General features: G+C 51.4%; 1 protein-coding gene across 3 annotated transcripts in view; it reads left to right on the forward strand.

Annotated features, from left to right (window-relative positions):
- Window positions 1–4897, forward strand: part of RBPMS2 (RNA binding protein, mRNA processing factor 2) — a 41008-nt gene extending 36111 nt beyond the window's left edge. For 2 of the 3 annotated variants that reach the window (XM_077747175.1, XM_077747159.1), the window contains exons 7-8: window positions 3390–3459; window positions 3738–4897. In XM_077747175.1, coding sequence (XP_077603301.1) covers window positions 3390–3452 — 63 coding nt within the window. In that variant the 3' untranslated portion in view covers window positions 3453–3459; window positions 3738–4897. The remainder of the gene's footprint in view (window positions 1–3389; window positions 3460–3737) is intronic. The other variant, XM_077747167.1, reaches the window with a different exon arrangement.
- Window positions 4898–13232: the final 8335 nt, after the last annotated feature.

The following is a 13232-nucleotide window of genomic DNA, read 5'->3' on the forward strand; positions in this document are numbered from 1 at the left end:
GAGAGAGAGAGAGAGCAAGCAGGGGAGGGGCAGAGGAGAGAGAGAGGGAGAATCCCAAGCAAGCTCTGAGTTCTCAGGGTGGACCCTAGTGTGGGGCTCAAACTCACTGGACTGTGAGATCATGACCTGAGCTGAAACCAAGAGGCAGATGACTGAGCCCGCCAGGTGCTCCTCAGCCTTCTCATCCCCTGGATAGAAACTTCTCCTTTAAGAAGATGAGGCATGCAAGAGGTGTAGGTGGCATGGGGTCTGGCACATGCCTAAAAGCAGGTTCTCTGTGTCCCCTTGCATCTCAGGGTCCTCCCAGACTGGACTTCATTTTCCATTTCAACCTGAGGATGGTGAGGGTCTTGACTGTGGCTCTTTTCCCCCTCTTTACACTGGCTCACTGCTTGCTAATGACCTTCCTGTTACATAAACTCCCTTGCCTCTGTTTTCTTATCTGTAAAATGGAGATGATAAGGTTCTCCTTTCCCTTTGCTTATAATCCTGCTCTCCCCAAAATTCTTACTTTTAGTCCACAGGCTTAGTAGACAGTTGGGTGTGCGTGTATAAATAAATCCATAGATGTGGATCTTTTATAAAAGTTACACATGTAATCTTTTTAAAACTTAAATATTAGGACATTGTTTCCTGTCAGTGAATGTAGATCTACATTCTGGATGCCTGGCAAACCCACCGTTGTAGAAGTGTGTCCAGCTCCCTATCGATGGTAAATTAGGTTGTTAACACAATTTTCTGCTACCCGTAGGCTTTGCTGCCATGGACGCCCTTGTTCACCCCTCCCTGGGCACCTGTCTTGCTGGTTTTCCTTATCATAAAGTCCTAGAACTATTACAAGGTCAAAGTATAGACTTGCAAATCTGAGTGTTCCTTCAGTTGACTTTCTGATGAGTGAGGCTCCTATATTTATTGGCTCTTCATATTTCTTCCCATGTGGATATATTCCTTTGTCCACCTCTTGGTGTATCTTTTCAGTTAGTCCCAAGATCTGAGAGACCACTGAGTTTATGTGCCCCTCACTTCCCTTATTTTGATGCTACTCCCCTTGAGGTCTGGTCGTTCCAGATGCCCCTGGGCCTGTCTGTGTGGGGTGGCTTCTCAGAACCCCCAGAATCCCTATGAACCACTGGAAGCCCTGAGAGTGGGCTGAGCTGGCCCTGATCCCTGGGCCTTGGGGTGTCTCTTGTTCTGAGCTGGGGCAGGAAGGGTCAGCGCTTCTTTAGAGAACCCTGATTGCCAGCCTGTACCAGGTATCTGAGGAAGTGGAAAGGCAGTCCCTCAAGTATGTTCTGTCCCCTGGGATGGCACATCCATCCTGAGCTCAGAAATGCAGGCTTCCCTCTACTTCCTCCCCAGGGAGGTCGTGGCTCATCTCAGGCTGGGGCAGGGTGGGGGGTGGGAGCTGCTGCTTTGGAGACTGAGTCATAGCACCTAATGGAGAGAGTGGGGGACCCCATGAAGCAGGCTTGTGGAGGGAGCCACTCAAGCAGCTGCTGGCTTCCCCAGTCGTAAGAGAGAGTCAGAGAACTCCGAGCCCTTCCTACGCTAATCAACATTTGCGCCTCGTCCCGCCCTACAAGGCATGCTGCCTATCAGGATCTCTTGTCACTGGGCTGCTCCAGCTGGGAGCCAGGGGCGAGGTGGTGACCAGGGTCCACTGGGGGATCCCCTGAGCTGGAGCGGGCCCCAGGCTTGTGTGGTAGCCGCCATGCTGGTTTCCTCATGGATTGAGCTCTTATGTCCAGCCACTTGGAAGCTGAGAGCCCAGCCACTCGGAGGCTGAGAGCGCGTCCCACAGCTCAGTAAAGGGGAGGAGAAGCTTCCTCCCCCTTCACCTCCCACTTGGCTGTTCGCCAGGAGGGGAGGGAACTGCTTCCAGATGTTGAGGCTGCAGGAGAGAAAATAGCAGCCTCTGAGGCTGGACAGCTCAAAGGCAGGAAGAGGCACTTGGCCCTTTTCTGTGTGATATGGTGCTTAATCAAGATGGGGACCCCTAGCTGCCTGGGGTCCACTGTGTCCTGGTGAGAGCAGTGCTACATCCTTGGAGCCCAGGGAAGATTCTGGCATTGGTTAGGTGGCCTAGGACCTGCTTCTGCTATATGCCAAGTGTCCTGGCATTTTAGGGGAACCAGCCTCTGCTTGCTGCTGAGCATGTGGTGAGCAGAGTCCTGTGGTGTACAGAACACCTACAATTAGGAGGAGACACAGAAGTAAGTTCTCAGGAAGCTTCCGTCAGCCTGCGATGACCTGGCACTGCTCGACGTCTTCTCTGCTTACAGAGGCAGGGATTTGAGGCAGCCAAGTGGATAACTGGGTCCAACTACTGCATCCTCAAGGGAGTTGTCTGTGGGCCCAGCTGCTACTTGTTGTCTACATTGGCTCTTGGCATACCATCCCTTCCTTTCCTGAGGGGACCCCGGGTTCCCTTCCCTGGGCATTCTTCCCCTTAGCCTGCATTCGGGGTCCTGCGATGCCATGTTCTCCCACCGATCCCAGGCAGCCATGGGTCAGCCTGGGTCAGTCGTGCCATCTGTAACTGGGGCAGGTGGCCTTCTTGTAGTCTTGGCTTGGCACCCAGCATAGCTTTCCGCCCAGATGACTGGACCATGGGGAGGCTGTGTCTAGAAAGGGAAGGCGTATGATTTCCTGACCCGTCTCTGGCAATCCTGCTTAGGGGCTCCTGCTCTGAAGGGCCTTCTAGCAGGTGCCAGGGCTGAGAGAGCTGCCAGGCCCCCTTTGGAGGGCTCAGCTGGTGGGTTACAAATCTGTGGACCTGGGAGGCTGATAATGGAGGGAACAAGAGGAATGGGAAGGGATGGAAGCATCAGCTGGGTCTCAGCCATGACTTCCTTAGGAAATCCTACAAAGACAGGACCAATGTCTGGGAGTCCTACCCATTGGAGACCAAAGCAACTTTAGCTTCTAAAGTCTTTGTACGCCGCATCTCACCTGATCCTGATGGACACTCCATGACTTAGTTATCCCTGTCCTGTACTTGGATGAGGGCACTGAGACAGAAAGACATCGAGCAAAAATGTATTAGGTTTGTGCTCGAATGTCAGGGATTCTGCACTCTCCCAGTCAAGGAGGAAGGGCAGATTGCTGGTACCGACATCCCCACTGCCAAGAGCCCACCTGGTACCGTTGGGCTCCGTGGAGTATAAAACACCTTCGTAACCATTCTCTCACTTGAACCTCAACCCTGCGGAGGAGGCAGGTCAGGTGGCCCTCTCCCATTTTCAGGATGAAGAAACTGACGCCTAGAGGTAAGTGGCCCGGCGCCTGCCAGTCAGTGACAGAACCAGGACTCCAGCAGGGACCCTGAAGGCCCCCCAGTCAAGAGAAGGGACTGCACAGCTAGCTCCTGACGTTGGCTTCTCTTGCAGGTGCGCTGGTACCCCTCCTCTGATACCACCCAGCAAGGATGGAAATATCGTCAGTTCTGTTAGTTCTTCAGTAAGTGCTGGCCCAGAGGCCCAGGATAAAAGTGTCCTCAAGCCTGGCTTCCTGCAGGGCCGTGCCTCCTCCCTCTGCCCGAGCCCGAGCCCGAGCCGGAGAGCTCACTGGTGCTAGGCATCCACCCGGGCTTGTGCGCTAGGGCACTCTGGCTGGTTTTTCCCCCTCCCACCGTCACCCCCTACCATCCATCTTGCAGCCTCCTCACAAGGGCGAAGCCTGGGTTCAGCTCCAGTCCCTCACCTCTGCTCACTGCCACCTCTTTCCCCTCCCTCCAGGTCTTGTCACCGCAGCTTGAAGCCCCTGCCCCGCTGGGGAGGAAGCCGCTCTGAACTTCCACTGCCCCCAGGTGGCCTGTGGAGAGCTGCTGCTTCCCTCCAAAGACTGTGAATTTTAAGCCTGACTCAGTGGACTGCTTCCTGTTTCCTCTCTCCTCTCCCTCAGCCCCATCCTTCCCCAAAGGCCCTCTCCAAGGCCTCAGGGGAGGATTCAGGGGCCTTCTTGCTGGGACACCCAGCCCCAGCTCGGAGGTCTCACTGGGACTGAGCAAGGCCTGATACCTCCGGTCCGGACTTGCTTCCACAGCTCCACCTCAGAGAAACGAGGCATTTAATTTTGCATGTTTTCTGGCATGAATTAAGACACTTAAACTTGTGTATATGTGAGTGTACAGTTTGTTCTCACATTGTGTCACCATAGCAACAGGTCCTGGCCACCAGTGGTCCATAATTCCGGGTCCCTCTGTGCACACCCTCCCCGGCAGCCCCTGTCTCAGTGAGGACCAGCCCTGCAGCTCGCCCTGCCCTGCCCTACGGCGGGCCTGCGGGCCTGGCGCCCCCACCGCCAGCACGCGCTTCCAGGCCAAACAGCCGCCATCACCCGACAGAGACAGTGTTTTCTATTTCATTTCAAATCCAGGTCCTCCGCACCCTCCTCCTCCGAGGGGCCAACAACTGCTAAGAAAGTCCTTTCTCTGCCCATTTTGCTTACCTCTCCACGGCGCACCCCACCCCTGCCCGTGCTCCTCATTCTTTCCGTACTTCGAAACCAACCAAAAAGTGAAAGTATTTTTGTACCCTGTGTAACAAAATATTTATGCATCATAAAGGATTTTTCGTGTGTGTGTGCAATTAATTATTAAAGAGACCTTGTTCGCCTTGTCAGATAAGTTTAATGTTTAGTTTGAGGCATGAAGAGAAAAAGGGCTTCCGTTCTCCAGCATTGAGCCTTTTGTGTCAGGCGTTCGTTTCAGAAAAATGAAGGAAAAAGTTGTGCAATTTTTTTGTTTCGTGAGCACATCAGTGCTTTGCCTTTGGCCGCAGCTGTGGCCGTCTTGCCGTTTTCAGACTTGGGAGACGAGGTGGCGGTTGTAATTGCTGATCCTGTGAGAATGTGAAGCTGGATAATATATGAAACGCAAAATAAAAAGTCATCCAAAGTAACTGCTCTCTGACCTTTGCTTCCACGGGATGTAGATGGGGAGGGCCCCGCTGAAGGGTAGCTGCTGCGAGCTGGGGGAGGGAGGTGAGGTGGCCCAGGGCTCAGGTGGCACTTCCTTCCTTCCCTCATCATCATCATCGGGCAGTTTAAGTCCTGGAGGAAAAGGGACTCGGAGGACCCCTCGGTGGGGGCATATCTGCCAGTCCACCCTCTGTTTGATTCATTCGCTTCTTCCTCATCCCGAGTTTCAAGCCTATGGATGGAGATTCCCCGCACCCAGAGTAAGCACCCAGATGGGACCTTGTTTTCTCTGGGTGCTGCCCTCTAGTGGGTCTGACCCTTCCCGGCCTGTGGCCTTTTCAGGCCCTCTAGCAGAGAAGGACTGTGGTTTGGAAGGGTGGGCTCCCCCAGGAAGTGTCCTTGGGGTGTGTCTTGTGAGGCTGTGCTGGAGGGAGGGAGGATGGCCCCAGAAAGGGCCACACTCCCATACCCCTGTAGGCTCCCTTGGGTGGCTCTGGTTCCTGAGGGGAGATTGTGCTAGAAGCCGAGTACATGGGCCTGAAGGGGAAATCATATGGAGCCATGACCCTGGACCGCACTGAACCTGCAGCTGGCCCCTGTTGCTCCCTGTTGTGATTTGGGGCCTCAGTTTCTTCATCTGTAAAGTGGTGGCTTGGAATCCTTTCCAGCTTCTTCTGCTGGGTTGGAGCACTGACCCCATGGTTTTGCTATTGGTCTTTTCCATCTGTGTGGCTCCACCCCGTACCCTTCACAGCTTGGCTCGAAGCTGTGCCTACACAGGGAGGGCAGGACAGGCCCCAGAGCCTCCCCACTCTGCGGTTTCCTTCCAGCCTTGCTCTGAGTGAAACTGGAGCAGCTGTGGCTGACCCTGGTCACTTCCTCACCTACATCGTGGGTGACCTTGGCATCCCTCTCTCTGCTTTGCCTTTTCTGAATCCCAGCCCTGCACTGGATGATTTGGGTCTAAGGTGTCCTGATAAATGTGTCCGCTGTTCAAGGCTACAGGGTAACACATGCATCATCTGCGTGCAGAGAGAGGACACACCCCCAGCTTCTGTGAGAGAGGAGGAGCCCCGCAGGGTGTCAGGCTGGAGGCTTACGGGGACCCCAGGGAGAGGTCTGGGTGGGAGGAGGGGAATCAGTGGCTGTGTTCTTAGCTGCCGGAGTGTACCCCTCGCCTCCCTACGTCCCTGCGGTATCCGGACCGGCGGGGTATTGCATCCCAGCCTGCGGCCTCTCCTAATGCTGGTGAGGAGTTGCTCTGAGATCCACTATCCCTGCCCTGCCCCCCATCCCCAAGGCCAAGCTGATGCCTGACCTACTTCAGCAGTGTCAGGAACCACTGGGTCTTCCTGAGGTGGTGAATTATTTAGCCAGGACGCTGGGCCTTTCTGAGAGGGGCTAAGAAAGCTGCTCCATAATTTAAAGGCCCCTGCTCCTCTCGCTTCCCTGGGGGGCCTCCTTCACGCCTTACTGAGCAGGGCCCAGGCCTAGGTCTGAGAGGAGAAGCTGGGAAGGGGAGGGGGCCCTGAAACCATCCCAGAGGGGCCCTCCAGCTGGACTGGGGCCTTTCCTCAGGATGAGAGGCCTTAGCAGAGAGTCATGTCTGGACTGAACTGTGAAATTATGAGCCATGAATAGTTAAATGACTTCTTGGTAAGGACAGTAAGGCCAGTCAGAAGCAACCAGGTTCTGTCTCTGATTCTGTGCTTCTTCCAGGAGGGGTTTAATCCTGATCTGATTACAGGTGAAAGGCCTCTTTCCCTTCTGAAAGGATTTTAGGTGTCTCGGAACAATCAGGGTTCTTTGGCTCAGGGGTCCCTTCCCATCAGCACTGAGATCATCTCCATGGCAGAGGACGCCATCTTCACAAGTACATGCATCTCCCGCTGCCCTTCACATGCACATGAGGCCTGTGTAAATGGATGCTTGTTGAGGCACTGGGGAACCCTGGCTGCCCCCTATGCCTGGCCTGAAGCTGGCTCTGTATTTCCTGGGGCAAAGATGATATCCATTGCTCTGGCTGGGCCATTCTTGGGCACTGCTGCCCGAACAGCATTTTTAGGGATATGACTTTTATTTTGGAGCCTTTTTAGGAGAGCAGATTCTGGCCCACCTTTGGAATCTTTAGGCTGTGTGGCCTGACATGGAGCTTCCTTGAGAAACAGCACGGGGTAAAGGCTTAGGCTCCATGGGGTCCTGGAAGTCTTAGTAGGGAAGGGGACTCACTCGCCCTTTCCCCACTGCCCTGCCTGTCATGCATGTGCCCTGCCCAGCTCCATTTTCTGAGTTCTGGAATAAAGCTTTTTTGATCCTGAGGAGCTCCTTGTCAGGATGCAAATATGCTTGAGAAATAGGGCAAGACCCCTCAGAGTAGGATTAGGGAAGGTACCAGAAGGAGATCCTAGAAGGGAAATGTAAATATGGAGGAAGAGACTTTCCTACAGAGTATTAGAGGAAGAAGCAAAAACCTCTCCACCCAGCTACAGCCTCCCACGCCCCTGCCCCTCCAGTCATGGGCCACCTCTAAGAGAGCAGACCCTGCTCGCTGATGTTTTGCTTCAGGAACAGAGGAGGGGCTATAGCAGCTGAGGGCCCACCCTTGTGAGCAGGGAGAGGCTGGGCAGATCACTGTCCTGGCAATGTTCCAGAGCTGACAGGAAAGAGGCCTGAGCTCCTGAGGCATTCTTTTAGGTCTCCTTGACCATCACCCAGCCCTCCCACACTCTCTAGTTCATGTGGACAACACCCACAGGCTCCCTCATCCTCTGGCTTCTGATTGGGTTGGGTGAGTGGGAGTCCCTGCAGGCATTTGGAGAAAGGTCAGTGAGTGAGGTCAGGTGCCCCTTGGCACTACTGCACTTGGTTTTCTGAGGGGTCCTGGACCATGTTAGCGTGGAGGGTATTTAGTCCAGTCTTCTCTCCCATTTTACAGATGAAGAAATTGAAACACAGGTGAAGTGGTTTGCTCAAAGATTATAAGAACAATGGTGAAGGCATGCTTCACTCATGTCTCCTGACTCCCAGCCTTGCTCCTTCCACTGCCTTCCCCACCCCCCATATGGCCATTCCAGAAACACACACACACACACACACACACACACACACACACACACACACACACACACACACACACACACCCTTTAGCAGAGAGGCAGCAGCCACAGGATGGCCATGGGCTTGGAAGCCTATCCCAGCAGTTCCAGAAGCAGGACTAGAGCTCAGATTTCCTATCATGCCACACTCTGCTTTCCTGGGAAATCTTGGTCTCAGTCTTGACTGCTCTCTTTCTAGGGTACTGGGTGCTACTACCGGTTTAAGGGACACAGAGAAGCCCTCAGTGACCTGTCTAGCCCTCTGTGCTGTCTCTCTGGCCTTTTAACCTAGGGGGTAAGGTTTTGAGCCTGTAGGACCCATCTGGCTCTCCACTTATGCAAGAACCAAGATGGTATATTTCCATGTCTATCTGGGATAGGGAAAATGCAACACATTTAGTGAGTCTCCTATAGTAAGGTGAGTCTCCTATTAGTAAGGTGAGTCTCCTATAAGGAATGGCTGTATCATTCCATGAAAGCCCATCTCTCCCCTCTGAATCTGGGTTCGTCTCTCACAGTATTATGAGGGTAACAGGAATGATAGTGAGGGATGTGCTTAATGCACAGTAGGTACTCAATAACAGTTTGCTGTGGCTATCTTTAAAAGAAAACCTGTTCATCTTTCTCTCATCCTTAGCAAGGATTAAAATTTGAGTTGATTCTAATTTATGTACTCCTTGGTTATTTTCCCAGTGCATCAAGCCTTCTTAACAGGTTTTTAACCCCACATTCTACCTGGAGGAGTGGTGGAGGAAGGATAGGGGAGGGGCCCAGAGAATATCTGCAAGCCCCCAGAGATAGCTGGTAGGATCTGAGAGTTCTGACAGTTATAGCAGTTGTACTAATAGCAATATAGTCATATGCTGCTTTACAGTTTACAGAATATATTTACATATACCATCTCTGGTGATCCTCATAAAAGACGTAGGAGATAAGCAAGAAAGGCATTATCTACTTTTTGCAGCTATGGAAACTAAAGTTAAGAGGGTCCCACAGAAAGCAAAAGGCTCAAGATCCCATTTTCTGGCATCCCCGTCCAGAGTTAAATGCTTCTCTGCAATTCTGGGCCACAGGGTCCCACAAAGGCCAGGGCTCCTGGGAGACTGTGGGAGAGCCGCATGGGAACTGGGAAAGCCCCACTTGAGCAGGAAGAAGAGCCAGCAGTGACCCAAAGCTCTCTAATTACCTGGTTAAGAAAGAGGCTAAACAAACAAACAAAAAACAAAGGCTCCAACCATTACAGTATGTGGGAGGGGAAAAACCTGGATAAGGGTGATCAGAGCTCAGAAGTCTCTAAAGGTAGACTTGTTTCCTGATTTGGCAAGAGCAGGATTATACATGTACCTACAGCAGTTACCGTTGTCTGAATATGGGGATCTGTCGGCGTTTGTGAGCAACTGCATCTTCACAATGCTGCCTGAATGAGTACTTTTTATCACTCAAGATGAACTACTTGAGTTTTGGGTATTCAGTAACTTAAAATCATGGGGCTAGGAGAGAAGGAAGGAGCTAAATTCACAGCCTGGAGCCACAATGCACTCTTATCTCTGCTTTTTGCAGTTGCCCTGGGTAGTGGTCAGGGGCACAAGCACCTCCAGTTCACGGACAGGAAGTTCAAGTTTGGAGAGGTGCCAAAGTTGTATTTGGCTCTTGTCACCAAGGGGAAGGACCACACCCTCTTACCATTCATTCTCTCTCTGCGGTCATTCATCCTTGCCACAAACTCTTGTTGACCGTTCACGCCCCATGTAGCCTGTGTTTGGTACTGAAGTGCAGCCTGGGGTCTGGGCTATAGAACTACTTAAGCGGGTAGTAACAAGGAAGGGAAAGATTTAGAAGTCAGTGGTTCCATATGGCTTAGTTTCCCTTTTCCGCCAGGGTGCCGCCCTCCTCTTCTCTGTCTCCACTCCCCTAAGAGCCCAGACCTTGCTCTGCAGCCGTGTTTTGTGGTCCTGTGCTTGGCTTCTCAGAACAGCTACATGAGTGGTTGAAGGTGTGGATGTGGAGAGAGATGTCCGTCCCCATTTCCCACCACAAGGTGACTCCTCAACTTTCAGAGCAGGATACCCTAGATTTCAGCCCCTGTTAAAAGTGGCCTCACCCAATAGAGGCTTCTCAGCTGTACTTGTTTCTCTTTCCAGGCCCAGGCTCTCGTCCCTGGAATTAACAGAGTGTGCCTCCTGGAAGGTGGCTTGGAACTCAGGAAAGAGATGGAGAGAGAAGCCCCAGGAAGGGAAATAAGGAGACAGCAACAGTCCACAGAGTGGTGATCCCCACTAGGATTTTCCCCAAAGATCAAATCCCCCCAAGTTTCTTTGCATATACTCTTCATGTATGTATATATTTATATTTATTATATTTAAGTAATCTCTACACCCAATGAGGGGCTTGGATTCATGACCCTGAGATCAAGAGTGGTGTGCTGTGACGAAGCCAGCCAGGCACCCCTATGGATGTATATATTTAAATCTCTCTTGTCCATAGCCACAGATGAATCACTCCAAAATATCACTGTCATAGTTTTGAAGGACTTTCTTTCATGGTTCTCTAGAGCCTATGGGCTGATGGTCAAAGTCAGGCATTCAGGATCTACCTCCATCTGGCTTCTGGCCCTTTCCTGTGCATGCAAGTCAAAACATTTGCTGACCACTGTGCAGGCTCTGAGATAGAGAGGTTTTTCCCTATGAAACTGAGGTAACATGGGGACCCCAGTGTGACCTCATCCTGGTCTCATTTCCTGATACATCTCTAGGCATGTTCTGTGACCCCAGCAAGTCCCTTTCTCTTTCTTTGGTTCTTTCCCTGTCCTCCCTCCTCCACATCCTCCATTGTCCTCTTGTCCTATGTCCATTTGTGTTTATATCTCAGGAATCTTTTCTCAGCCCCAGTGGTGCCAGAGGTGACATTTCTGTTCACCCAAGACAGCACTACATAAGTGGCCTCTGATGGGGCCTCCCTCTTGCCGGGGGCCAGGTTGGTGGAGTGGGGCTCTGGCGCCCTCTTGTGGTCAAAAATGTCCACAAGCCTCACTCGCATGGATTTTTTTCCATTTTGATCTCCCAGGAGAAACTTGGGGGGCGGGGAGGGGGTGGCGCTACTCCAGGGTCCATTTGTTCTGGGTGCCTCTGTTCTCGGTAATGCACCCAGAAGCAGAGTCAGCAGGCAATCACAAACATTTAGGGAGTATTGTTAACATTGGGGCGCCTGGCTGGCTCAGTTGGCAGAGCTTTGTACGCTTGATCTTGGGGTCTTGAGTTTAAGCCCCACGTAGGGAGTAGAGTTTACTTAAAAAAGTAAATAAGTTAGGGGTGCCTGGGTGCCTTAGTCAGTTAAGGGTCTGTCTCTTGGTTGCAGCTCAGGTCATGATCTCAAGGTTCGTGAGTTTGAGCCCTACATCAGGCTCTGTGCTGAAAGCGCGGAGCCTGCTTGGGATTCTTCTCTCCCTCTCTCTCTGGCCTCCCCAGCTTGCTGTCTCTTTCTCTCTCTCTTAAAAAATAAACAAACATAAAATCAATTAATTCATTTAAAAACCATTTAGGGAGCACCTATTGGATTTGTACTGCTGAAACTGGGGATATGAAAATAAATATTAAGCCCTGAGAAATTTGATTCAGCCCTTTATGTTCACAGATGGAGAAGTCTTGGCCGTAAGAGGCAAAGAGATGTGACCAAATTCACTCAGTTACGCAGAACTGACATAAAACTCAGGTATCGTGACTCACTGTTCCAAAGAAGATCAAGTCAGTTACCTGTATGCCCTTCCGGTTCAAGGAGTCAGCTCCTAGATGTCTGGAGTAATGTGCTGAGAGCGGCACAGAGCTTTATAACCACAGTTGATATTTTCAGAAATTACGTGTCTAATTTCTCATGTCTGGGAGACTTGGAAGCTCAAATTTGGACTGATCTTTCTTAATGCCCTAGTCCCAGATGTCACTATATTAGCACTGCTGGGTGTTGATATCATGTGTGTAAACCTGGCCTGTCTCTGCCCAGACTGGAAGTTTCTCTGGGGCACAGGTCATGCCATCATCACTCAACAGCATAGTCTAGGGCACTTGGTGGTGCCTAACACATGCCTGTTAAGTGTCTGCTTCATTTTTGAGACAACATTGTAGACAAGTCCCTTCTCTCTGGGCCTGTATCCTCAAGAGAATACAACCTCAAAGATGTTCCCACCCTGTGAAAGCAGTCTGAGTTATCTGAAGGTGTGAGGGCTGCTTTAATAGGCAGTGATTTTCTTGTCCTCAAAGATCTTCAAGCATATGCTGGATGGTGTTTTTTGTTGTGTTGTTGTTGTTGTTTTAAGTTTTATTAATTTTGAGAGAGAGAGAGAGAGAGAGAGAATGAACACACAAGCAGGGGAGGAACAGAAAGAGAGGAGAGAGAGAGAATCCCTAGCAGGCTCCACACTGCCAGCACAGAGCCCAATGTGGGGCTCAAACTCATGAACTGTGAGATCATTGACCTAAGCTGAAACCAAGGGCTGGATGCTTAGCCAACTGAGCCACCCAGGCGCCCCTGGATGATGTTTAATGGATAAATTCTGGAAGCAGTGGATGACTGGTCGGTTCCATCCTGGTACCTTTTGACCTTGCTCTCCATCACAAAACGTCCACTTAGTCAGGAGTTGGAACCTCCCAGCCTGCAGGGTAAGGTGGCAGCGGCACTGAGGGAGGCAGCCTGGTGACTGGGTGGCAGGAAAGCTCTTGCCCTGCTGAAAGGGACAGAAAGGCTCTCAGCCCCAGCTAGCTACTGCTCAGCAGAATGGTGGCCTCATATAGCTTGATGTTTTGATTTTTCAAGAGAGACTGGGCATTCCGATTTTAGTGTGATTTTGGATGTTGGCAACTAACCAAAAAATTTAAAAACAGTTGTGTGGGCTACACTATGCTTATGTGCCGTTGTTTGTGGCTCAGACTCTTTCTAGTTTTCACTTTGTGCAGTAAGTCCAGGGACAAAAACTGCCTCCAACCTACCCCCAACCCATGTGTATGCTCCCCTCCTCTCCCTCCTTTGTTCCTTTTTTTTTCTTCTACAGCCTCAATTTTGGCCATCTTGTTCTGACCTACATCAATCCCTGATCCTCCTAATGAGAATTCAGCTTCCTTATGTCAGCAATGACTCCAGTGGCCACCAGGAGGCAGGGTCGGGGTGCAGAGAATGCTTGGTTTTGACTGGCGGAAGCGTGAGGTTTGTTATGTCTGATTTCAGTCCTGA

The sequence above is a fragment of the Crocuta crocuta genome, unplaced genomic scaffold (genome assembly GCF_008692635.1).
Source record: "Crocuta crocuta isolate KB4526 unplaced genomic scaffold, BGI_CrCroc_1.0 scaffold130, whole genome shotgun sequence".
NCBI classification, from domain to species: Eukaryota; Metazoa; Chordata; class Mammalia; order Carnivora; family Hyaenidae; genus Crocuta; species Crocuta crocuta.